General features: G+C 39.0%; 1 protein-coding gene across 1 annotated transcript in view; it reads right to left on the reverse strand.

The window, feature by feature from the left end:
• The window catches only part of KDM7A (lysine demethylase 7A), a 72,178-nt gene that overhangs the window by 18,085 nt on the left and 31,006 nt on the right, over window positions 1-23,087 (reverse strand). The window contains exons 2-10 of the mRNA XM_037514383.2: window positions 18,077-18,162; window positions 14,220-14,337; window positions 11,986-12,146; window positions 9,498-9,639; window positions 9,006-9,192; window positions 7,407-7,569; window positions 4,264-4,351; window positions 3,010-3,116; window positions 704-795 (exon numbers count right to left, since the gene is read on the reverse strand). Coding sequence (XP_037370280.1) covers window positions 704-795; window positions 3,010-3,116; window positions 4,264-4,351; window positions 7,407-7,569; window positions 9,006-9,192; window positions 9,498-9,639; window positions 11,986-12,146; window positions 14,220-14,337; window positions 18,077-18,162 — 1,144 coding nt within the window. The remainder of the gene's footprint in view (window positions 1-703; window positions 796-3,009; window positions 3,117-4,263; window positions 4,352-7,406; window positions 7,570-9,005; window positions 9,193-9,497; window positions 9,640-11,985; window positions 12,147-14,219; window positions 14,338-18,076; window positions 18,163-23,087) is intronic.

The following is a 23,087-nucleotide window of genomic DNA, read 5'->3' on the forward strand; positions in this document are numbered from 1 at the left end:
AAATTACATAAAATTCTCTGAATCTTAGATTTCCTATATGTAAAATGAAGGTAACCACAGCACCCCAACCTCATATGGTAGCTTTGAGGATGAAATGAGATTACGGAGATAAAGCCTAAGAAGAATGATTAACACGCTATGAGAGCTCCAAGCCATTTATTATTATCTTCGATCTACATGTTCATTTCTTAGCCAATATCCTAGATATACTTGTATTATTTTTTTAATGAAAAATTATAGAAATACCTAGATACTTTACATTTTCAAATATGAATAGAAACTAGTACCTCTGATTTACCCTCTCTACTACCGCCAACTTATAAGTGCTGCCAAAACAGAGTAAGGGCTGGGCTTCCCTGGTGGTGCAAGGGGTTAAGTCTCAACACTATAAAGCTATCCACAGCAACTGCAGCACAAGTTCAATCCCTGGCCAGGGAGCTGACCTACATGGTGCAGCAGACCTCTCCTGCCTTGCCCACTGCTCCCCTCAGCAGTGTGTTTTAGTCAATCCGCCTGTTCTGCTTCCCACTGTCTCTGGTCAATCTTCTCACCCTCCCTGCACTTCTGGCTTACATCCCAGCTCTTGTATGCATAAATAAATAAATCTTTAAAAAAGAAACACAAAAAAATAGTGTAAGGTCTCTGTCTCCCTGGTCCTGCCATGAAAAACACGCCAGTTATTTCCTCAAAGAAAAGTACTTACTTCTTTTTTCATCCACAATTTTAAAGCAGCATGCAGTGCTTTCACTCCCTGCACTAGGTACGTCTGAGGCTGGAAACCATCTTCTCTCAGCTCTGCGGGAATGGAAGAAAAGCAGGGAAAGGAGTTAAAGCATTCTGGAGAAAAAAGATAATTAACTTTAGATTTTAAGTAACTGCCAAATAAAAACTCTAACTTGCGAAGGAAAGGGCAAAAGTGAAATAAGAAACAATTGACTGAAATGATAAGAAAGAAAAGGAATTACATTAAATGCATTTGCACTAAGTGCTCTGGTTCTGAGAATGCTGAAGACAGGTCAGAATGGATGAAGTCCCCCAAAATGGATAAAATTAAAGTACTTTAGTTTGTGACATAGGTGGTAAAACTGAAGGAGGATCATCTCGAAAGTCAGACAGTCCTGTCTCCAGAAGGGAAGGGGAAGGAAGGGCACCTCGCCCTCTCCAGGGAGGGAGTGATGGGAATGCCAACTGGGCCCTTCGAATGTGCTGGCAAGGCTGACCCTGATTACATTCGGTAGAAATGACTTAGGTGACAGCTGTATAAACTGTAAAGAATCTATGTATATGCCATATGTGTGCTCTACAAATGACTAGGCGCACAACATAGTTCACTATTATAAAGGTAAACACACACACACACACACACTCACACACACACGTTTTCTAACCAAATCAGTAATCTAAAATTCAAGAAGCAGAAACAAAAACAAAAGACTTCAAATCTGCCCAGTTGCTAATTTACCCATAAATCTAAAGTTGGCTGATAGGCTGATTGTGACACTAAGCATAGAGAGGAGTTTCATTCAATCTACCCTCATCTAATTCCTCATGAAAGCCGGAAAAGGGTCGGAGAGCTGGCAAATACCAGCCAGCAATGTAAAGGTCAGAGGTCAAAGAAACACCATTGGGGGAATGAGACCTCCACTCCTGCTCTGGGATGAGTGCTGGGGACTACGCAGTTGGTATATTGGTCAGCTGGTACTATTCTTAGTGGCACTGGATTGAATCACAAGTATCGCTAGGTACCCTCTACCGACCTGGCTGGCACAATGAAAACATTTTTAAACTTGACTGGCAAAGATCCTTTCGTAGCAATTTTCTTTTCTTTCTTTTTTTTTTTTTTGTCTTCAGTGTTCAGAGTCATGTTTTCTATCAGACCTCAACATTCATGAACTCTTCATGCCCTAAAGCACAGGCTGACTAGTTATTCAGCTGCAGGATGAAGTGCAAGAGTCTGTCATTCAGAAAATAAAAGTTTTATTTATTCTAAGAATTTGACTGATGAGTCCCTATAAGATATCATGGGGGAAAGCATCATCCTAAATATTCATGTGTGTTAGTGAGAAGGAAAAAGGGAAAAACGTGCTCTAAACTTTGAGTACAGAGCTGCCCATCTCTTATCTGGCAGATTTAGTACTTGGCAAGGACATTTCGAAGTATTTCTGTAAGTATTTATAAGTGTTCCTACTTCCATGGGATTGTACTTGGATGAGAGACTCTGAGCTTGACTGTCCGGTATTTACTGGAAGCTATATATGTCAACTCTGGTTCACAAGTCATTTTTGCAGCCAAAAAAAATTCCTGAAAACACTGACCGAGCCAGAGTTTCAGGATGAGGATGCACTTCTGAAGCAGATAGGTCTTGCGCAAAATGGATCTCTTCTTCCTTACCCTTGAGGGCCTAGCTCTGTCACAAGTTTCCACACCACCACCGGCACACTGCACTGTGCTGCGGGGGCTGTGGGGATGGGGCTCCAATAGCCTTTCCTTCCATTCAAAAGAGGGAGCTCTTTTTTTTTTTTAAGGGAAGAAATCACACGAGTTTTAGCACTTTACATGTGCTACTCTGGGAGGTATGTTTTTCATTGTTTCTTTTCATTTCACCTATTTTTTTTTCTTGTGTAACTTTTAAATGGAAGAAGAAAAAAATGTTTACAATAGCTTTTACTGTTTAATCTGCTCCTATGTGTCATTCTGGAAATTTTAATAGCAGCACTGTATGCAAACTGAGAAGTTAAGACTCATGAGACCTGATGAACTGTACTGTCATGGGCACAAGTACATGAAAAGCAAAAATCTGACAGGAAAGGTGACATTCGGTCTCCAACATGACTATCCAAAGAACATTAAAAACCAAAAAGTAACACCAAAATTTGAAATGCCAAATAAGAACATAGCTTTCAAGTTTAAATTTGGGCTCTCCCACCAAAATTCACTATTAGAGATCTTTGTGACTTTACAAACACCAGTTATCACATTAAACCAAAAAAAGGTATATTATTTAATTACCTTTCAGTGTTTCCAGCAAGTTTTTGGCTACAAACCAACATATGGCTTCAAAGAAAGGGAATTTGAAGAGATCTGGTGTTTTTAGCCTTTTCTCCATCTCATAACACCTAAATGAACAAAATTTGAAGAGATTATTAATAGGGGTATTTCAAAGTTAATCACCTTACAGAAAAGTAAACGAGCAGGCCATGGCACAGAGGACCAATCAAGCAGTACGTGTTACCTAACAACACATCTGGACAAGTGTAGGCTGTGAGCTTCTCTAGATCTGACCTTAACAAATGCAACAGTGCAATGAAGAATTCCACCAGCCCTTGTAAAAGATCACACCTTGGGGTTTGTAGCTCAGTTTTAACAGACGGAATTTTAGGAGGTTCCCACTATAACAAATAAAACAATGTTTAGAAAATAACTGGGTGTCAGACAAGTGACACTCACTCTGGGGGTTTCCTCAGATCCTGCTAAACTTTCAAGCCCAAGACCGCTTCCAGAGCTGGTCAAGGTGAGAAGACAGAACCCAGAGCTGCCACAGCGCCAGGTGCTGGTGGGAGCTGCGTAGCAGTGCACCCACATGAGCCACACGGGTGAAGCTTCAAGCCCCTTAAGAGTCGCTACTTCTTGTAACAGCTCTACCAGGCAAAGCTTCAGGGGCTCCCCAGGGACGTGACAAGTTACAAGAGTCACTACACTCAGGACAGTTTAGAGGTGGCTTCCTGACAGATATTTCTAGTTCCACCCACCCAGATGGAGTTTATCAATCAGGAATCATTTACCTAGTGACAGTCTGTCCCATCAGGCTGCCGGGGGCAGAGTCCCCCAAAGGCCAATTCTCATACAAGAGGGGAGAAGGCTGTTCATCCTCTGGCCATTGAAAAATGAGAGCACGTGTTTTGACAGCAATCCTAACACACTGCAGTTTCCCCAGCTCCCTCATCACACCTCAGTCAGCTCATGTCCCTCACTGTAAAGACAGCCCATCCATTTTTATAAACATCTGAATTGCAAGGAGCCATTTAATTTCAAACTGAATGAATTATTCTTTTTTACTTTAGATTTAAAATGCATCAAAGTCTCCTCCTACCAAAATTTCCAGATAGTGTTTTTGGTAAAAGTTCCTATTCCTAATCATTTCTTGGGGTCTATTTCCATAAGAGCTCAATTAAAATATGTTGTAAACCCATTTCTTTGAAACGTTTACATAATGTCCTATTTAAAAGAGGACAAAAAGATCCTTTGACTCCTGGCGACACAAACCTGAGCTGCATGCCAATGTTAAGGTTGTGCAAGAAGTTCCCCCCAAAAGCCATACAGTCCTGAGAAGTGAGCACAGCATGAATCCACCCTGAAATAATAAAAAGTATATAAATCAGTGATTTTTCAATATTTAAACCAAAAAGGTGTGATATTTACCTATGAAACAACGTAACTCAAAATATCAACATCAGTTTACATCATACTCCAACGCTAATTACAGTTCATAGATTCACTCAAATATTTATTAACTGCTTATTATAAGCACCACGTGCTGAGTCTGAGGAAACAAAGGCTGACGCAATTACTGTCCCAGATACGGTGAAGGTTTGGGGGTTGTTACCCTTTTAGTTTCTTTTTTAGTTTAAAAACACAATCCAACTTTCTATTAGAGATTTTATTCTGAGACTCGTCAAATCTGATTAGAATGAGGCAAGTACATTTGCCAGTAAATGAACCCTGAGACTGGCAGAGTGCTTCACCCGCAGTGCCACCCTAGATGAGTGTCTCAGCGACTACGTAGAGGAGGATCAGAGGACCCCAAGCAGACACCTGACTCTAAGAAAGGTGCCAGGAGGGTTATGGACCTATCACTATAAATGCTGGCAATCAAAGTGATGTCCTGTTGTCCCATAAAAATGTTTTTCAAAGTGAAAATCACTTCTGAGAAAGGAGGCCTAACACACACGTTTGCATGTAGAAATTAGTTGTTAAAATAGACCAATCCCATTTCCTTTATATTTTTCATCTTTTGGGCCCTAATTTGCTGTGACTCAGTATCAAAAAACTCCTCAGAAGACTAACTTCCACGTGCTGCCCATGTGTCTCCTCTCAGGCACACAGCTGTGAACCTGGTGACTCTGAGACCATGGGCTGAAGTCTCCAGCAGCTCCCAGCCCTACAGGTCAACAGCGCACTAGAGCAGGGATTTCCATTCTGCTGCCACCCATGAGCTACGAAATCTGTCATCAGCAGTCTGAGCCCAGAAATCCACATCTATGGTTACAAAGTATTTTTTGCAAATTTTTGGTACAATTTTTCAGGAATATAACTACCCTAATTTGAAGGAAACTATACCTCCAATTTGTTTGGAAGCTTATCAGTTGCCAATGATTCTGGGGGAAAAAAAAAATCATGGCATCTAGAGCATTGGTTCTCCAAGTGTGGTCTCTAGACCAGCAACATAGGCCTCAACTGGCAACTTGTTAGAAATGCAAATTGTCAGGCCCACCCGGATTTACTGAGTCAGAACCCCTAGGGAGTGCCCCAGCAATCTGTGTTTTAATAAGCCTTCTAGGTGACTCTGATGCTCAATTAAGCTTAAGAACTATTAACTTACACTACAGAATCTGAGCTGCCAATCACACACCGTTACTGCTAGCTTGTGCATCTATGCACCCTGTGTTCCGATGCTGCAGTGCCTAAGCAAGCACATTTCAAAATAGCATTTTATTATAAATTACTTTTTAATTTTTCTTTATATTCTAGTTAGTTCATCACATCAATTTTTTAAAAAATTATTTGTATAGGAGATTATCCATGAATTTGAATTCAAGATTTTGAATTTAAAAATTTCATAAAATATTTGTTAAAAAGGAGAGCTCTACAGGAGGAGCTTAGTTCATTCACAATGAATATACTGATCCTTATTTAGACTTTTAAATTCTAGTAATTCTAGGCATTTGTTCACTCATTACCCCTCATATTATAGATATCAAAGGAAAGACAAGGAGGCAGGGCTTGTGGTAACAGATCCCTGTGAATGCTTGCAGCCACTGAGGTAACCCAAATTGGAAGAACAGAATTCTCAAAACCCCCCAGCCTGGAGAGTGTAACACTCTCTTATCAACAGGGCATTTGAGCCTAAGCTAAGGCTGGTCCTCAACACACCTTAGATTCCCTCAGGACATATTCACTGTCTCCTAATTGTCCCAAGGGAGTAGCCCAGATTTTTACACGGGCTTGGCCTGTGACAACAATATAGACTTGACAGGTTAAAATTGAAGGGAACTTCATTCAAATTTAAAATTTTTGTTCAAATGAAATTATCAAGAAAATGAGAAGAAAATCCACAGAAAGAAAATATTTATATATCATCTATCTAATGAGGGTCTGGTATACAGAATATATAAGGAATACTCACAACTCAACAAAAGACAAAAAAACAACTTAAATATGAGCATAGGATTTTAATAGATTTCTCTAAAGAAGATATACAAATGGCCAGTAAGCACAAGAAAAGTGCTCAGCACCATTACTCATTAAGGAAATATAAATCAAAACCACAAGGAGATTATTTCATACTCACCAGAATGGCAAAAACCATAGACAATTACAGTATAGGTGAGGATATGGAGAAAGGGGAATTCAAGTAAATAGCTGGTGGGAATGTAAAATGGTATATCCCATTTCAAAATCAGTCTGGCAGTTCTTTAAGAAGTTAAAAGTGATTATACCATATGACTCGGCGATTCTACAGCTAAGGGAGATGAATATACACTGCCACACAAAAACTTGTACAAAAGCCAAAAAAGTGGAAACAAACCAAATGTTCATCAACTGATGAATGGATTGACAAACTCTGCTATATCAAAAAATGGAATATTATTTGGCCATAAAAAGTAACGAAATACAGAAACAGGGATTAGTCTAGTAAATATTTTGTTAAGTAAAAGCTAGAAACAAAGGGCTTATATATCACATTATATATGAAATGTTCAGAACAGGCAAGTCCATAGAGATAAGAAAGTCAGTGGCTCAGAGGAGGGGGCAGTAGGAAGGAGGGTTAATGGCATAGGGTTTCTTCTGGAGGTGATGAAATGTTCTAGAATTAGTGGCAGGGTTGTACAACTTTGTTAATTTATGAAAACCCACTGAATTATATACTTTACAGGGTGAATATCATGGCTTGTGAATTTTATCTAAATAAAAAGAAAAATGAAGGCAAATGACATAAACCATGATGCCAATACAAGTCTACAAGAGAAGATCTCAATGGGCAAAGAAGTAAAAGTTCAAGAACAGAACTATTTCTTAGCTTTGCAAAGCTACTTTCCAAATGTGTTAATACCAAAGGTTCAAATTAAAAGCTGAACTTCATGTGACTGTATCAACTATGAGAACCAGGGATAGGATTAAAACCTCACCTGTAGGAACAAATAAGGTGTGTCCCTGCTTTACCACACATTTGTAGCATTTATCCACCTTATCTCCAAAGAACACTTCACTCTGGGTCACAGATGAACTCCAAGCTTCATAGAGGGCCAAATTTCCATCTGTTGGTTTTATCAAATAAAAAATCTTCTCACCCTAAAAGAAAGCAATCATACTTTTTTGAAAAAGGAAAAGCCATTCGTAGGCTGTCCTATATTGATGCAATTTCCCAATGCAATGATCTAAAATAAATTAGATAACTACCAAGCTTTTTTAGTCTCAGAAAGATGTATTTCACATGCCTGATCAGTAACTATTGCCCTTAATAAACAGTAGCTAAAGCTCCCCCTCCCAAATATGAGAAGCAGTCAATAAAGCAGTGTTAAGAAAACAGTTTTAAGAAAGGAGGATAAAGGACCACAAACTGATCTCATTTATATATATATATTTTTTTTAAGATTTTATTTATTTTTGTGTAGAAGAACTGGAGTGTAGGCCAGAGGTGCAGTGGGGAGAGCAGACAGAGAGGAGACAGAGGGAAGAATAGAACAGGTGATTCTACTGAAATATACTGCTAAGGAGAGCAGCAGGCGAGACAGGAGAGGTCTGCTGTACCATATGTGGATTAGCTCCCTGGCTGGGATCGAACTCAGGCTGTGGGGGCGACAGAGCTGAGACTTTATCCCTAGGCAACCAGGGAAGCCCTGACCTCATTTTTAAAGTACAGAAATAATACATGTTAATAAGAACCATGTTACAGAGAGTAAGCTGCAACCATTGCCCTTTCTCCCATGAGTTATAATAGAGATTGTTTTTAAAGACCTGTAAGTAAACCTCCTTTAACAAATAAGTCCTTCACTCTCTCCTGCAGAAATGGAACAGGAGCTCAAGGACACAGCATCAGAGCACTGCAGATACATAGACACTTGATACATAGATGAAGCTTTGGTTGTAGATCAGCGCTGTGCAATCAAACTTTCAGTGATGATGGCAATGCTTTATATCTGTGTCATGCCACACAGTAGCTAGAAGCCACAGGTAGTTGGTTACTAAGCACCTGAAATGTAGTTAGTGCAAAAGAGAAACTGAATAGTCCATGATATTTCATTTTAATTATTTAAATGTAGCCCTCTGTGGCTAGTGGATACTATACTGAGTAGTGTAGTGCCAGAGAAAGCAAGGTGAATGCGTGCTACCAAGAATTAGCTATTTTTTGGGCATTCCTGACTGAGCCAACCAGCTGTCATAGACTGACCTTAAGATCAGAAGCTATTATTACTATAATTTTGTTCCTTCTCAGTTATTTGATTTAGGGATTAGCTGATAATTGATTGGATTGGGGCCAAGAGGAAACAAAAAGAAGGTTAAAAGAAATCAACTTATGAGAAGAGGCAAAAAAAGGAATCTAAATATAAATTAAGAGCTAAGGGTTCCTCTACTGCTTGCGATAAGAAAAAGAATCATATTTAATGATAGATACTAGTTAAAGAGTATAAAATTTTCCTTCTGTACAGCAAATGCATAAACCCCTGGGAAAACATGACTATATGTCTTTGTCAGTAAGAGAACAACAACAAAAATCCCAGCCTTACCCAGAGGACATGGTACCAAACTGAAGTCCCACCAAAGTCGATGTGGAAATCTGTGTAGCTGTCTTGAACGCCCATCAAGCAGTACTTCTGAACAAATGGCTTAGGAAAGACTGAATCATCTGGCCAGTAATTTTCCACCCAAGAAAGTTTTCTGGCTATATCAGGGACCTCCACCAATTCAGACATCCTTTAAAAAAGCAAACATACATATACCCATATACCCACATCAAGCAAATTAAAATTTCTTAAAATTGCATCTCCCATCTCAACCCAAACAAAGAAATTAACTGGAACTCAAGGTTAACAACAGCAAAGCTTAAAACTCATCTTATTTCTAAATATTCTCTAAGCGTGCAGAGGCAAAATTAAAACATTGCTACCAATGGACCACTTTGGAAGTCACAATTATGTTTCTTACTAAAATTAATTTATCATTAAACTACATTTAGCTAACACTCAGAAGGCTAAACCGAAATGTCCAGAACTACTCACTTTGTATCTGAAAATTCAAGGCTGATCACATTTAACACTTTTGGTCTGTTAGGATTCATGAAGTATTTAACATAATTGTGAAGTGTCATTTTGCTGTCTGCCTGCCTTGCCACATCAATGACATCTATCACTTTGTCACCACCTGCAGAGAAAAATTATAGTCTTATTATTGGGCTTAAGAGCTACACCACAGATGTCCTAAACAAAATATTTTAAAGACCACATATATTCTTGATATGACACTAAGCCAACTCTAAAGCTACATAGCCGAGAGAAAGATTTTCCTATATCTTTAATTTTTAAGTCCAACTGGAACTTTTGAGAAAAAGGATGATTTTTGAGGGAAAGAATAAAGCAATCAAGACAGTGCTGCATAAGTAATGCTGACCATAAACACTTAGATGGCTTACAAAGCTTTTTCTAGACCCGTGATTTCTCACGGGCACTCATGACAAAACACATCCCAAAGGTGTATGGGAACAGTGCCACACGCTCTAGGGGGTGGTTTTCTCATGGGAACCCCGAGGGAACCAATTTTTCCCTTCATTCCTAGCACACCAAAGAGTCTATCATTCTGAAAAGCGAGCAGCCGTTGGGCAATCAGTGGTCAAGTTAACCAGCATACACAATTCCTGCTCGCCTGGTGGTGTCTTCTCTTCTAATATTCTGCTTCAAGACAAAATCATTGCTTAGGAGGAAAACATCAGCCCATCTTCATGTCTGAATCGAGTTCTGAATTGGGGTCAATGTACAATTTTTCTGGAAAACTGGGAGGTGCGGCCTGCACACCACCGCATGGCCACGCTAGGTGGCTTGGTCAGTTTCCCAATGCTCTACAGGGGAAGGTGGCATTCAAAACCTGACAAGTCTTAATCAGTCTGAAATAGGAAACAAATACCATTTTTGCACTTTAATGTAACTTGATATGACTAGGAAAGTATTGCCTAGCAGACTTTATCTTTTTTTTTTTAAATAATAAATTTTATTTTTATATTCCCCATATAATTGTAACCCCCCCATTCTGACCCCAATCCCTCCCCTCCCGCCCCCCCCCCCCAAAAAGTGTCTCTGTTTCATAGTTTTTTGTTGATTTTGATTTTCACTTTCTTATAGTTATTCATTTTCCTGGTCCCTTATTTAAGTTTTCTAGATTCCTGCTATGAGTGAGACCATCCGGTATCAGACTTTATCTTATCTTTAGGAGGCAAGGCGATTTTTGTCAGCCAAATACTTCACAGGATTACAAAGGTTAGTTTTCAAGCAGTTAGACCTTTCCCCCTACATTTACATCACACAGTGTTGTATAGCAAGTAGGTCAAATTCAAGCTTCATCCCTTAAATTATCAATTGGTCAATTAGTCAATGAGAACTGCTACCCGATGGCTCGATAAGGGGACAAGTCCTCAGACTCTGCACACTGAGGAGATCACGTGCTGCAGTGAACACAGGACTGTGGGCCAAGGTAGACTGGAGGGCTCATCTACAATCACTTTTATCTACCGCTGTCGAGGGTTGAGAGCTGCTCACAGTCAGACGTGTCTGTAAGCACCATGAGGAGAAGGTATGACATGACTGAAAACGTCAACAATGTTGCCAGAGGTGAAAGGCTTTCCCTGAGTTTCTTATTCTTTTCTGGGCCTCAAGATCACAAGTTAATAAGTCTAAACAGCAATCACCGACTATATTAAGTTATTAATATTAATATTAATATTAATATTAATATTAATTAATATTAATTAATCCCCGGTGGCTCAGCGGTTGAGTGCTGGGTTGCGAAGCTGCCCGCGGCCTCTGTGGCGCCGGTTCGATCCCCGGCTGCTCCCCGGCCACCGGAGGAGGGTCCCGCATGGCGCGCAGACCTCTCCTGCCGCCCGCTGCTCCCCTCAGCAGTGTACTTCGGTCCTTCTGCCTGCTCTGCTCCCCGCTCTGGCTCTGGTGAATTCTCTCACCCTCCCGCGCTTCTGACTGTACCCAGTGCATGTATAAACAAAACAAACAAATAAATAAATAAATAAATAAAACATGCCTCTATTAAAAAAAAAAAAAAGTTAAAAAAAAAATTGAAAATTATCTTTTTGACAACCTTTCTCTAAGCAGCAAGAGGTGACTCACTAAAGGAAGTTCCAGAGGACAAACGATGCTGCTGGGGTACAGGGGTCAGTAATCTGGAGTCTGAATTCCATAGAAGCCTAAAGCCAGTCCAATTTCCTAATTCATTCTTCCTTAGTATTTCAGCTACCCATCAGGAACAACTTTCTCCAAACAAGTATCAGAAAATTTAATAACAAAAAATCAGCAGCTGAAGCTGTTTTTCTGGTAATTGTAGCCTGGCTGAGAAAAAATCGTTAGATGGTACTGAATTTCATATTTCCTGACTCAGGAAAACAAACTAAGTTAATATCTCTTTTCTTAACTTAATATTATTAGGATATTATCATTTTTACTTGTACCATGTTTTTCCAAGTACATAAAGGAATCGGGTTCGTACCTACATAGCGTTCCACATCCACAACAGAAAAAGTGGGTGGAGGGAGCCTGAGTCCTAGGTCATCTAATTTGGCGACCATAATAGGGACTTCAAATCCATGCTTCTCCAGGTACCTCTGCGTCAGCTGGCTGCCATGCGTCTTCACGATGATCTCGTCAGCACTGAGGAAAGCATAAGGCGAAATGTCATCTTTGTTGGGAAGTTCAGTCAAAAAAAACCTCTGGGATTTACTCATATACTATATTATCTGTATCAGTGGTTCTCATTTTATCATACCTATTTCTCCTTTCTCCTTCACCTGACTCACTGAGTTTCTGTACTGCCTTTTCATTTCCCCAAAAGCCTCCATAATTGTCCCTCCTTCCCTAGGAGAATTTTGAATCACTTGAACTCCTCGCTCTTAAACATACAGTGCTTAACTTTCCCTGTCGATCAAAAATATATAGATACAAGTGATTATAAAAACATAGATACATCATTACTTGCAAGAGAAAAAGAAGGGAACAAACTAAAGATACATCATAGAGCTGGATAAGTTAGTCTGGTGTAACATGCACTATTGCATACTACACAGCAGCTAAGAAGTAAATCTAAGTTTGTGTGCACAAGCATGGAAGGGGATCTATGAAACATAATAGGATTTAAAAAATGAAGTTGCACAACACTTGCATGACATAACCCAAATTTTATTTTTTTAATTGTATATATATGGACTGTATAAGTACATAAAATGGTACATGTATAAAAATTATACACTGTAAAATGGTTTATAACTATTAGATATATATATTCAAGCATCTATATACAGAAATATTTTAAATATTATTTATGTAAAAAAGGGCCTCGAAAGACTTAAACTAGGTCTAAAAATTGGTGAAGGGTAAGAAACCCATTCAATTTTATTTTCTATACCTCTGTGTTAATGACATTAAGTACGTGTAATTTACTTATTACTGTTACTCTTCTACAGTTTCAAGTGGTGTGAAGGTTTGTGAAGTTAAAATAAAGCCAAAGAGCTCTCATCAATGGTGATCACAGCGTGGACAGCTGCCAGAGCTCTGTAACCTGCTCTCACTTGGGCAGAGAAGCCACAGGAGATACCTGGTCGGGGGTTTTTAACTCTACTCTTTTGGGTCACAAGCCTATTTGAAGCAATGAACGCTCTTCCCCCTGAAAAATGCACAATCACACACTGACACTAATTTGGTTATATAGATTGAGGGATGCTTCTCTGAAGTCAGCTCATAGATTCAGGCTGAAAACTATGACCCTAAGTGCCAACCAATAAAGGAAATTACTTCTCCAAAGACCCTGAATCTGATAGAGACTATTTGAGAACAGGGCCTTTAACATCACAAAAATCATATGGAAACCAGTCTCATATAGATCAACTGTTGAGAAGCAATAAATGTTTATCATTTACATGTTTCTGCTTAAAGATGAAAGGAAAGGGGGACAGACAGCGATCCTACAGATTCTGAGGAAATAGCAGGGTTTTTATAATTGCGGGATCTAAAATAATTCCATAATAGGCAGCATGTGATATTGTGATTTAAATTTGAATTGTACTTCCCCTCTTTAACAAGCCTGGATATGATCTTGTATAAAAGCCTATTAAGCATTATCACTTTAAATAGATGTCAGGCAGTGAGAAGGAAGTGATCTGAATTAGCATGATTAAATGCAGTATAATGCTTTTGACTCTCTTTTGAGCCACAGATAACTCAAATACTTTCCATTATCTTTAAAAAACAAAAAAGCGCGGTCATGCTGCCACACAGAGGCTGAGCAATGGTTACGGTAGACTTGGGATGGCGAGAGATGTGAAAACAACACAAGACAAAAGAAGCTTGAAAACAGAAGCAGTGAAGTGAAAGAGGCAGCAGCTGTGTATCATAAGGAACCAAGCACTAGAAATAGTTGACTTAGGTTCATATATTTCAAACTTTTAGTATTGAGACCTACAGTTAAGAAATAAGTTTTTACATAGTAACTGAGTGTACACACACACACACACACACACACACACACACACACATGCAGTTCCATGAAGCTATTCTTACGCGCTCCTATTATTTGCAAGAAGGAAATTTTCTATTCTATTTCATTAAAAAAAAAAAAAAAGGCTGATAGAGAACAATAGATTGCACAGTGAAGTCTGAAAACATTGCTTCAGATAATATCACTTTATCAGGTAATATTCTTACATTTTTTGTCACAACAAGTTTCCATACCTTGGGAAGACTCGAGAACGTAATTCCTTCACAAAAGCTCTAGTTCCAGCTTGCACTGGTTTGGAACCATCATCAATTTCTGTGTAGTCATGCCTGTGCCAGTTCCTCCTCTTCTTCACTAGATTTTTAAAAGATTAAAAAAAAACATTTTTGGTAATTGAGGTTACTATGTGCTATCTAATCAGTATCACTATGTTCAGAAATAACATTTACTATGTTCAGAAATAACAATAGTAGCAACGAAAACACGCACATCCATGCCAAAGAAGTAAATTATACTTCATGTAATGCTGCAATCACAGGTTTCCCCCACTATTCAAAATTAAAACATTCCTATTTGGTATAATTTAGTAGGTTATTTTTTGGGTCTGGCAAGGTTCAAAAATGTTTCCCTATAAATTAAGAGCAAGAGAATTAATTCCCAGAGCCATAAAATAACCCACCAAATTGGAACATTCTATTTTTGAATAGCAGGGGAAACCTAAATAGGCAATTAACTATGGATTGAAAAAAAAATCTACTCTTGCTCTTTCCATCCCACATTAGAAATCTATCATAACAGCATATTTCCCTTTCTCTTTGTGTCAAGAATGATTCCCAAAATAAATACGGTTACACAAACAAGAGTCAGCAAATGCATCAAAATTAAAGGAAGACAAGTGGGATGATAAATAACTTTACAGGCGGTTCTAACAAAAAGATTCCTGCTTCTACTGTTCTGGGAGGTGACAATCTTGTAGAGGCAAATCCAAGATTTGACTCCTAGTTTAGCTGTAACTTACTCTGCAACCTTGGGCAAGTCACTTAACACATCTGGGTCCAATTTGCCCATGTGGAAGTGGAGAGGATGAGTGGTTTTCAAACTGTGGAGGAATCCCCTGGGCTGAGTGGAAATTGGAAAAGAGTCCAATGGAGGCATCCTTTTCCACCAGGCGGGAGCCAGCTATAAATCTTTTATGTGGTATCAATGTAAGAGTTCAGTTTGATCTCTCTTTTCTTTTTTAAGTATGAAAATCACTCTTAAGCCCCAAACCTCCATGATTCTGGAAAATGTGCTGAAATTGTTAATTTAGAATCCACCAAACAAATAACATGGCTAGATACATGGATAGTTAGAAGGACAGTTACCCAAACATGTGGTAAAGCAAGTAACGTAAAATGTATATAGTGAATCTAGATTATGGGTAAAAGGCACCTGATGTAAAATTCCTTCAACTTTTTCTGTATGTTTTCATAAAAAAACCACTGGGGTGGGGGAGCAATTCTATGAGTCTAAGTTACTTTATTCCTTCACTTCACATCATATAATAAGATCATCACAGTAATACTAAATCCACATATTAAGAAGTCACACTATCAATAAGGGTGGAAGTCAGGTCTATGCAACAACCGAGTGTCCAGAAGAAGGCTCCTATGTAATTATGGCACCGAACACCCTCAGTATGGAAAAGCACATGCCGTTTTCAAAAAATCTCGTAAGAAAAATTAAGAATCATAAAGTGCACTTTCTCTTCCTAGAAAGTAACATTAAGGCATCCTGTGTGTTATTTTTTTTTACATTTAAAATCACTTCTAAAATTCGAGGGTATTTCATTCCAGGTTATTTTTATTTTTTAAACACACACACACACCCACACACACATCTAATCCCATTTTATTTTCAACTAGGGTAATGTCTATCTTGCTTACCTTATTATATCATGAGCACTTTCTCCTTATTAAATATTCAAAAGCAATTTAAAGGCAACCTAGATTTTTAAGATGTAGATGCATCATATAATAACTTTTTGATTCTTAAGTACTTAATTCATTCTGAAATCTTTCATCAAACGAAGTTGAGATTAATATTCACATACGAAAATCATTTCCTGCATTAATTTTTCAGGATAAATTACCAGAAACACTGGAAGACTCAATATTTTTAAGACACTTGCTGTACATTGCAAAACTGCCTCCAGAAAAGTGTTAGGCAACTGACATCCTTACCCATCTATATAAGCTGCCTATTTAAAGGTCAACAGTGAACATTATCACTTAAAAAAAAAGAAAAAAGAAAAAGCTGCCCATCTGCTAAGTATACTATGATACTACATTGTTTTAATTTTCATTTTTTGGCAGAAAAGATTAGAATCAAAGCATATTTGGGATTGGATAGTTATAGGTTCAAACTCCAATTCCGCCAAGTAGCTATGAAAAAGCTAATTAGGTAACTTTTCTCACATCAAGGCCTTATATATTTGTATCACAGAAGATAATGTAAGGTCAAGAACCTATTAGCCTAGTGCCTGCTGCTACCCAGTAAGCTGCCAAACACCATCCTTGCTAAAGGCCCTGGCCAGCAGGATGTGAATAGCACAGGTAACACATTTGTTCTGCCCTGCTGGGCCAGCACCGGTAACACATGCAGTCAGCTACTGCAGAGCTGACTGAACCTCTTAAGGAAGGAGCCCAGTGAAGGAACATCTTAGTGTTAAAGAGAATGGAGGAAATTTGAGTCTGGGTGGCATGTGTTTGAGGAGTGCTGAAAATATTTTAGTACTGGGCTGTTTTTCGATACCTACCCTCAAACAGAGCTCTTAATCACCATATGAAGTTGTACTACACTGTTCAAGTAATAGCTATGATAAGAGTACTAGGGACTTCTGAAAGTAAGAGGAAACCCTGGGGGGCAGGGGAGAAGGGGGCAAGCAAGAAAGGGTTAGTAGCAGAGGAAAAGGGACCAAAAGGAATTACCCAAATTGGGCGTCAAGGGTGAGGATGGGGAAGATGAGCCTTAAATCAGATAAAATAGGTTAGTGGATCTCGAGCATTTGCCCGTGGTTCTCAGAGTTGGACTTTTGCCCAGAAGACAGCCAATGTCTGATCTTAAGTTGTTCAAGAAGAAGCAGCCTACAAAGGCCAGGTGATAGTCAAAGCTTCTCTTGAAGCATCATTATTCAAAGTGCAGGTTGTGGTCCACTATGGATTGTGAAATCAATTTAGTGATTGATTTCACTAAAAAGCACAATTTAGTGATTGATTTCACAAAAAAGCACAACAAGCTTTTTTGAAAATTAAGTCATATAGGAAAAATAGAAAACAGAGTACATATGTAGTAGTATTTTAAACACTACATTATTCTGCGCCATACTAACCAAGTCTTTACAACTTTACTCTGCATTTGTACAATGACATTAGTATTATTCCAACCTATTCTTCTGAAGCATTTGTAAACAGCTAAAATGTATGTGATTTTACATGTGATGCTGATACAGTCCAGAGGACACATGAGCTTTCCTGACTGCCCTTGCCCTTCAGGAAGAAGAAAACTTGTTCTGGTCTTTGTCTTTCTTGGGACAGAGATCGAGGGGGAGCAGAGATTTTGAGCAGAGGATGGCTGGGCCCAGTCATACTCAATACAATAACCCAATTCAGAAAACAGAAGTAACATTTTAACCTATTAATGCCCCTCTGTGCATACATTAAAGTATTATTCTGTCCAAAACACTACTAATAGCTATCTTCAAAAGTTATTTAGAAAGAGATAAAAACAGGTAAAATAAGTTCCCAGAATCACAAAATTTACTTTATCACACTTCTCAAATTGAAAGCTTTGAAAATATGTACTTGAGTCTGGGGGCTTTGCACTGGCAGTCAAGAAAGATGCTATTTTTCCTCTTAACCTTTTGTCTTTGTAAGTTATTTAACAATTCAGGCAAAAGCTGCATTCTCAATTATCTTCAGAAAAATCTTGCCCATAGTCTTCGGTGGGTATAACCAGACAGAACACCATTAAACTAGTCAGAGTACCATTCAAGTATTATCATGTATGTGGTAAGTGCTAAACTTTAATTTGTACATAAGCATTTAATACTTACTTAAAGAGGAACCATGGAGAACCGCACAGTTGGGACAGTGATAAAGGTCAATGTCAACGGCATGATGTTCTTCTACTCCAACACAGCTAAGACAAAGAAAAATAAAACCAATATATAAATAAACTGAAATTTTTAACTACAATAGATTGGTTGGAATTTAGCTGAGAAACATACTACCACCTCTTATGTTTCTGAATACAGAAATACATGCAAAGATAAATTTTGTTCTCTTCCCAACCCACGTGCTAAATAATTGTGGGGGAGTATATATTCAAATACACGAACAGTGGTGGACAATTAGCAGTAGCAGAGCCATCAGAAGTAATGCAACTGTAAATCCTAAGATCCTCAACCCTTATGCATGACTCAAGATCTGTCCCCCACCTCCTAACTCTTGCCCAAATTCACATATTGAAACTGTAACCCCAGTATAGCTCTATTTGGAGAAAGAGCCCCTAAGTAAGTAATTAAGGTTAAGTGAGGTCATAGGTCAAAATCCTACAAGCCAGACAGGACTAGTGTCCTCATAAGCAGCATCCAGGACAGGTCCCAGGAGCACACAGCAAGGAGGAAGCCTTCTGCAAGCCAGGAAGGGAACCCACCCCAGAAACTAAAAAGAGATAGTGAACCCTCATGAACCTTAATCTGGGAATTCAAGCCCCCAGAACTGTGAGAAATTCAATTTCTATTGTTTAGGTCTCCCTGTATAGGGTATTTCGTTATGGCAGCTCAAACAGACTGGGACATAAATCGCCCAGCTTTAAAACATGGCCGTCATCAGCCAGTGGTGCTGAGTATGTCTGGGAAATCACTGACATGGAGAGAGCACTGAGACTAAGAGTTTTGCTTTAGGTCTCACAGTCCGTGAGAGTTAGTTAGTTGGAGGCACTGTGCTAGTGCCTCATCATGCCACACCATGGACTATGTAGCTGTGGCACTTATATAAAAACAAAATTTAAGGAAACCAACTAGAGACTGAAAAACTAGTGACATCTTGAAAATACAGTACTTTATCAAAGAATGATCACAGCAGCTTTACTACCTCTCATAACTTAATAAGGCAACATATTATAAGTTATGGGGCAAAAACACAACAACTTATACTTGAAAACGAACAAAGGCAGAACTAACAAAATTGGGAGGGGTGTGGGGAGGAGACAGGATGAGTCATTTAACAGATAAAAATAGGAACTGGATGATGGGCACAGTACTTAGCATGCAGCAGAGAGAAACAAGATGATGGGAAACACAAGTGAGATGGTAAGACCCATAAAGGATAAAATGAAATGCCTAACGAACCTTTAGTCAGAGCCACAGAAGGTCAAGTGAGAAGTGATGAGAACCTAACGGCTAAGAAATTCCAAAAACAATGAAAGACACCAATTACGACTCGAGAAACCCAACAAATCCCAAGTTAGAAAAACAGTAAGAAATCTACATCTAACCACATCATAGTAAAACATTATGCTGGAGGGTCTAGCTGTGACAGTACAATAAGAAAAAGAATTAATAGTGCAGGGAATTGAAAAGAAAAAAACAAAGCTGGCATTTGCATAAGCTATGGTACTAGGAAAACTGTAAGAATCAATAAAAACAAAAGTTGCTAGATACAGCATCAATGCAGAAAAAAGCAGATGTACTTCCATACACCAACAATACAGAGCTAAAAAATTAAATCAAACACTACATTCAACTGCATAAAAAAGGCCAAGTATGTGGACATTTAATAAAAACTATGCAAGACCTCTTTGAAGAAAATTATACAGCATCATTAAGAGAATTTAGAGAATACCTAAATGAATGGGGATATACATCATGGTCATGAATATGAATTTCAATAATGTAAAGATACTAATCCTCCTAAAGAGATTTACGGATTCAACTTAATCCCAGTCCAAAAAATCCCAATCTGTGTAATTTGGCAAGCCGATGCTACAACTGACGTGGAAATACAAAAGGCCAAGGTTATGCATGGCCTTCTGGGGATGAGAGCAGGGAGTGGGGAACACTCTACCAGGTGTCAAGACTTATTTTAAGTTACAGAAATTAAGGTGCATGAAACAGACGCAGGGGCCCAGAAAGACACACACACATTCGGGTGCATCTGTGTGACAGAGGAGGCGCTGCAGAACAACAGCTCACAGACAGACCGACCTCAGGAAAAGACTCTGAGACACCTTGTACCTGTCTGTATGGAGAAAAAATATGAAATTAAACACCTACCTCACAACATAAAAATTTAATCCAAAAGTAGATTAAAAACCTAAACACAAGGGGCCTCCCTGGTAGCGCAAAGGGTTGGTAAAGGTTTCTTTATCATAGGACGCAACCTATGAAGCTGTCCGCAATCTCAGCAGCACGAGTTCGATCCCCTGGCCCTCCAGGGAGCAGCCCGCATGGCGCAGCAAACATCTCCCGACTCACCCACTGCTTCCCTTAGCAGTGTACTTTGGTCAGTCTGCCTGTTCTGTTCCCTACTCTGTCTCTGGTGAATCCTCTCACCCCCACACCTCTGACCTGTTCCCCAGCTCTTGTATGCATAAATAAATAAATCTTTAAAGGTTGTATAATATGAAAAAATCTTTATGACTTTATGGTAGGGAAGGCTATCTTTTTTTAAAGATTTATTTATTTATACAAGAACTGGGGTACAGTCAGAGGCACAGGAGGGTGAAAGAATTCACCAGAAACAGAGCAGGGAGTAGAACAGGCAGACGGGCCAAGAATACTGCTCAGGGGAGCAGCGGGCGAGACAGGAGAGGTCTGGCTCGCCATGTGGGAATCTCCCTGGCTGGCCGGGAATTGAACCGGCACTGCAGAGACTACGAACAGCTTCACAGTGCAGCCCTCAACCCGCTACGCCACTAGGGAGGCCCAGGGAAGGCTATCTTTATCAAAACATAAAGTGCCCCATAGCTATAACGGGGGAAACTGATAACTTCAATCATCCTGAAATTATTGCTGTTCATTCAGCTCTGTCGAATGAAAGGCTAAGTCAGAGTGGGAGACAAATAACCATCAAAAGAGAAAAATGGACAGAGACTTGAACACTCGTCACTAAAGGAAATCCAAGAGGCTGATGAACACAGGAAAAGGTGTGCACCCTCATTATAGTAACTAAGGGAAATACAAACAATAAAATGCCATTATACAGATTGGTTAATACTAAAAAGTCAGAGGATACCAAATATTGATGATGATAATGATGTGAAAAAAGGGAAGTTTTCATACACTGCTGCCTGGAGTAAACCTGGTGCAGTCATTTTGGGAAACAACTTTGCAACAAAACTTAAGAGTATGTGTGCAATAAAACTTAAGACATACCTACGATCAAGCAATTTCTCTTTTAGATAAAAATATCTTAGAGAAACTCATGTGCACCAAATACCCACACAAGAATGGCTACAGAATCATTATTTATAACAGTAAAATAAATTACAGTATATTCTCACAGTAGAATTCTACACAACAATAAAAATGACAGAACTATGGCCCCCTGCAATAAACAAATGGATTCTACAAATGTCAACAGAATTTTTGAAAGAGTATAATATATACAATATATTCCACTTATGTATGAAGTTCAAACCAGACAAAGCTAAAGTACAATGTTTAGGGATTAGACTATAAAGAAAGGCAAAGAGGAAATGGATCGTAACAGATAGTGGTTACCTCTAGGGAGTTGTGGTCTGGAAAAGATGGAGAAGAGGGCTGTCCTGGGGTTCTGGGTTATTATAAGAGTGTATGTTTTATGGGCCTCCCTGGTGGCGCAAGGGGTTAAGACGCAACCTATGAAGCTATCTGCACCCACTGGGGCACGAGTTCGAGCCCCAGCCAGGGAGCTACCCACATGGCGCAGCAGACCTCTCTTGTCTCACCCGCCGCTCCCCTCAGCAGTGTATTTCATTCAATCTGCTTGTTCTGTTCCCCTCTGTCTCTGGTGAATCCTCTCATCCCCCACACCTCTGGCCTATACCCCAGTTCTTGTATGCATAAATAAATAAATCTTAAAAAAAAGTGTATGTTTTATAATTAATCATTAAACTAAACATTTATGTTTCCGATACTTCTCTGTGTTATTTCACAATTAAAACACAAGGATAAAATTCTATCTACAAGCATGTGAAAAAAATTAAGCTAACAGAAACCTTGGCATGTATTAATCCAAAAACAATAAAAATATCAAAAAGATGACTCTTAAAGATCTGTGGATTGGTCTCACTCATAGCAGGAATCTGGAAAACTTAAATAAGGGACCAGGAAAAAAGAATAACTATAAGAAATAAAATATTAAAATCAACAAACAACTATGAACCAGAGACACTCTATGGGGGGGTGGGGGCGGGGAAAGGAGGACTGGGTAAAAATAAGGGTGTTGTAATGGTATGGGGAATATAAAAATAAAATCAAAATCAAAATAAATAAATAAATAGATAGATAAATAAATATCACTTTCTGGTCCAGTGGGAAAAAAAATAAAGATCTGTGGATACCCCAAAATGAGCCTGTTCTCATATGAGAATCCTGAGCATGTGCTACCATAAGGACTTTGAGAGTCTGGGTAGCCCTCCCTTTAATTAAGGCAAAAAAAGTCCAAAAAAGGAACTCCCCTGGTGGCGCAGCGGTTGGGCGCTGGGTTGCGAAGCTGCCCGCAGCCTCTGCAGTGCCAGTTCGATCCCCAGCCCCCAGCGAGGGTCCCACGTGGCGCGCAGACCTCTCCTGACGCCCGCTGCTCCCCTCAGCAGTGCATTTCGTCAGTCTTCCTGTTCTGTTCCCCGCTCTGGCTCTGGTGAATTCTCTCACCCTCCCGCGCTTCTGACTGTACCCAGTGCTTGTATAAATAAATAAATAAATCTTTAAAACAAAAAAAAGTCCAAAAAAAGTTGTCAAAAATAACATTACCATTTGAAATTCAATTCATGTAACTGAGTCGAGTAATGGCAATTTACTTTTGAGTAGAACTGAAATGCACTTTGTTTTATTTGTCCAATTTAGATTTACTTCTTTTCTT

The sequence above is a fragment of the Talpa occidentalis genome, unplaced genomic scaffold (assembly GCF_014898055.3).
Source record: "Talpa occidentalis isolate TD23 unplaced genomic scaffold, MPIMG_talOcc4v2.1, whole genome shotgun sequence".
In the NCBI taxonomy this organism is placed as follows: domain Eukaryota; kingdom Metazoa; phylum Chordata; class Mammalia; order Eulipotyphla; family Talpidae; genus Talpa; species Talpa occidentalis.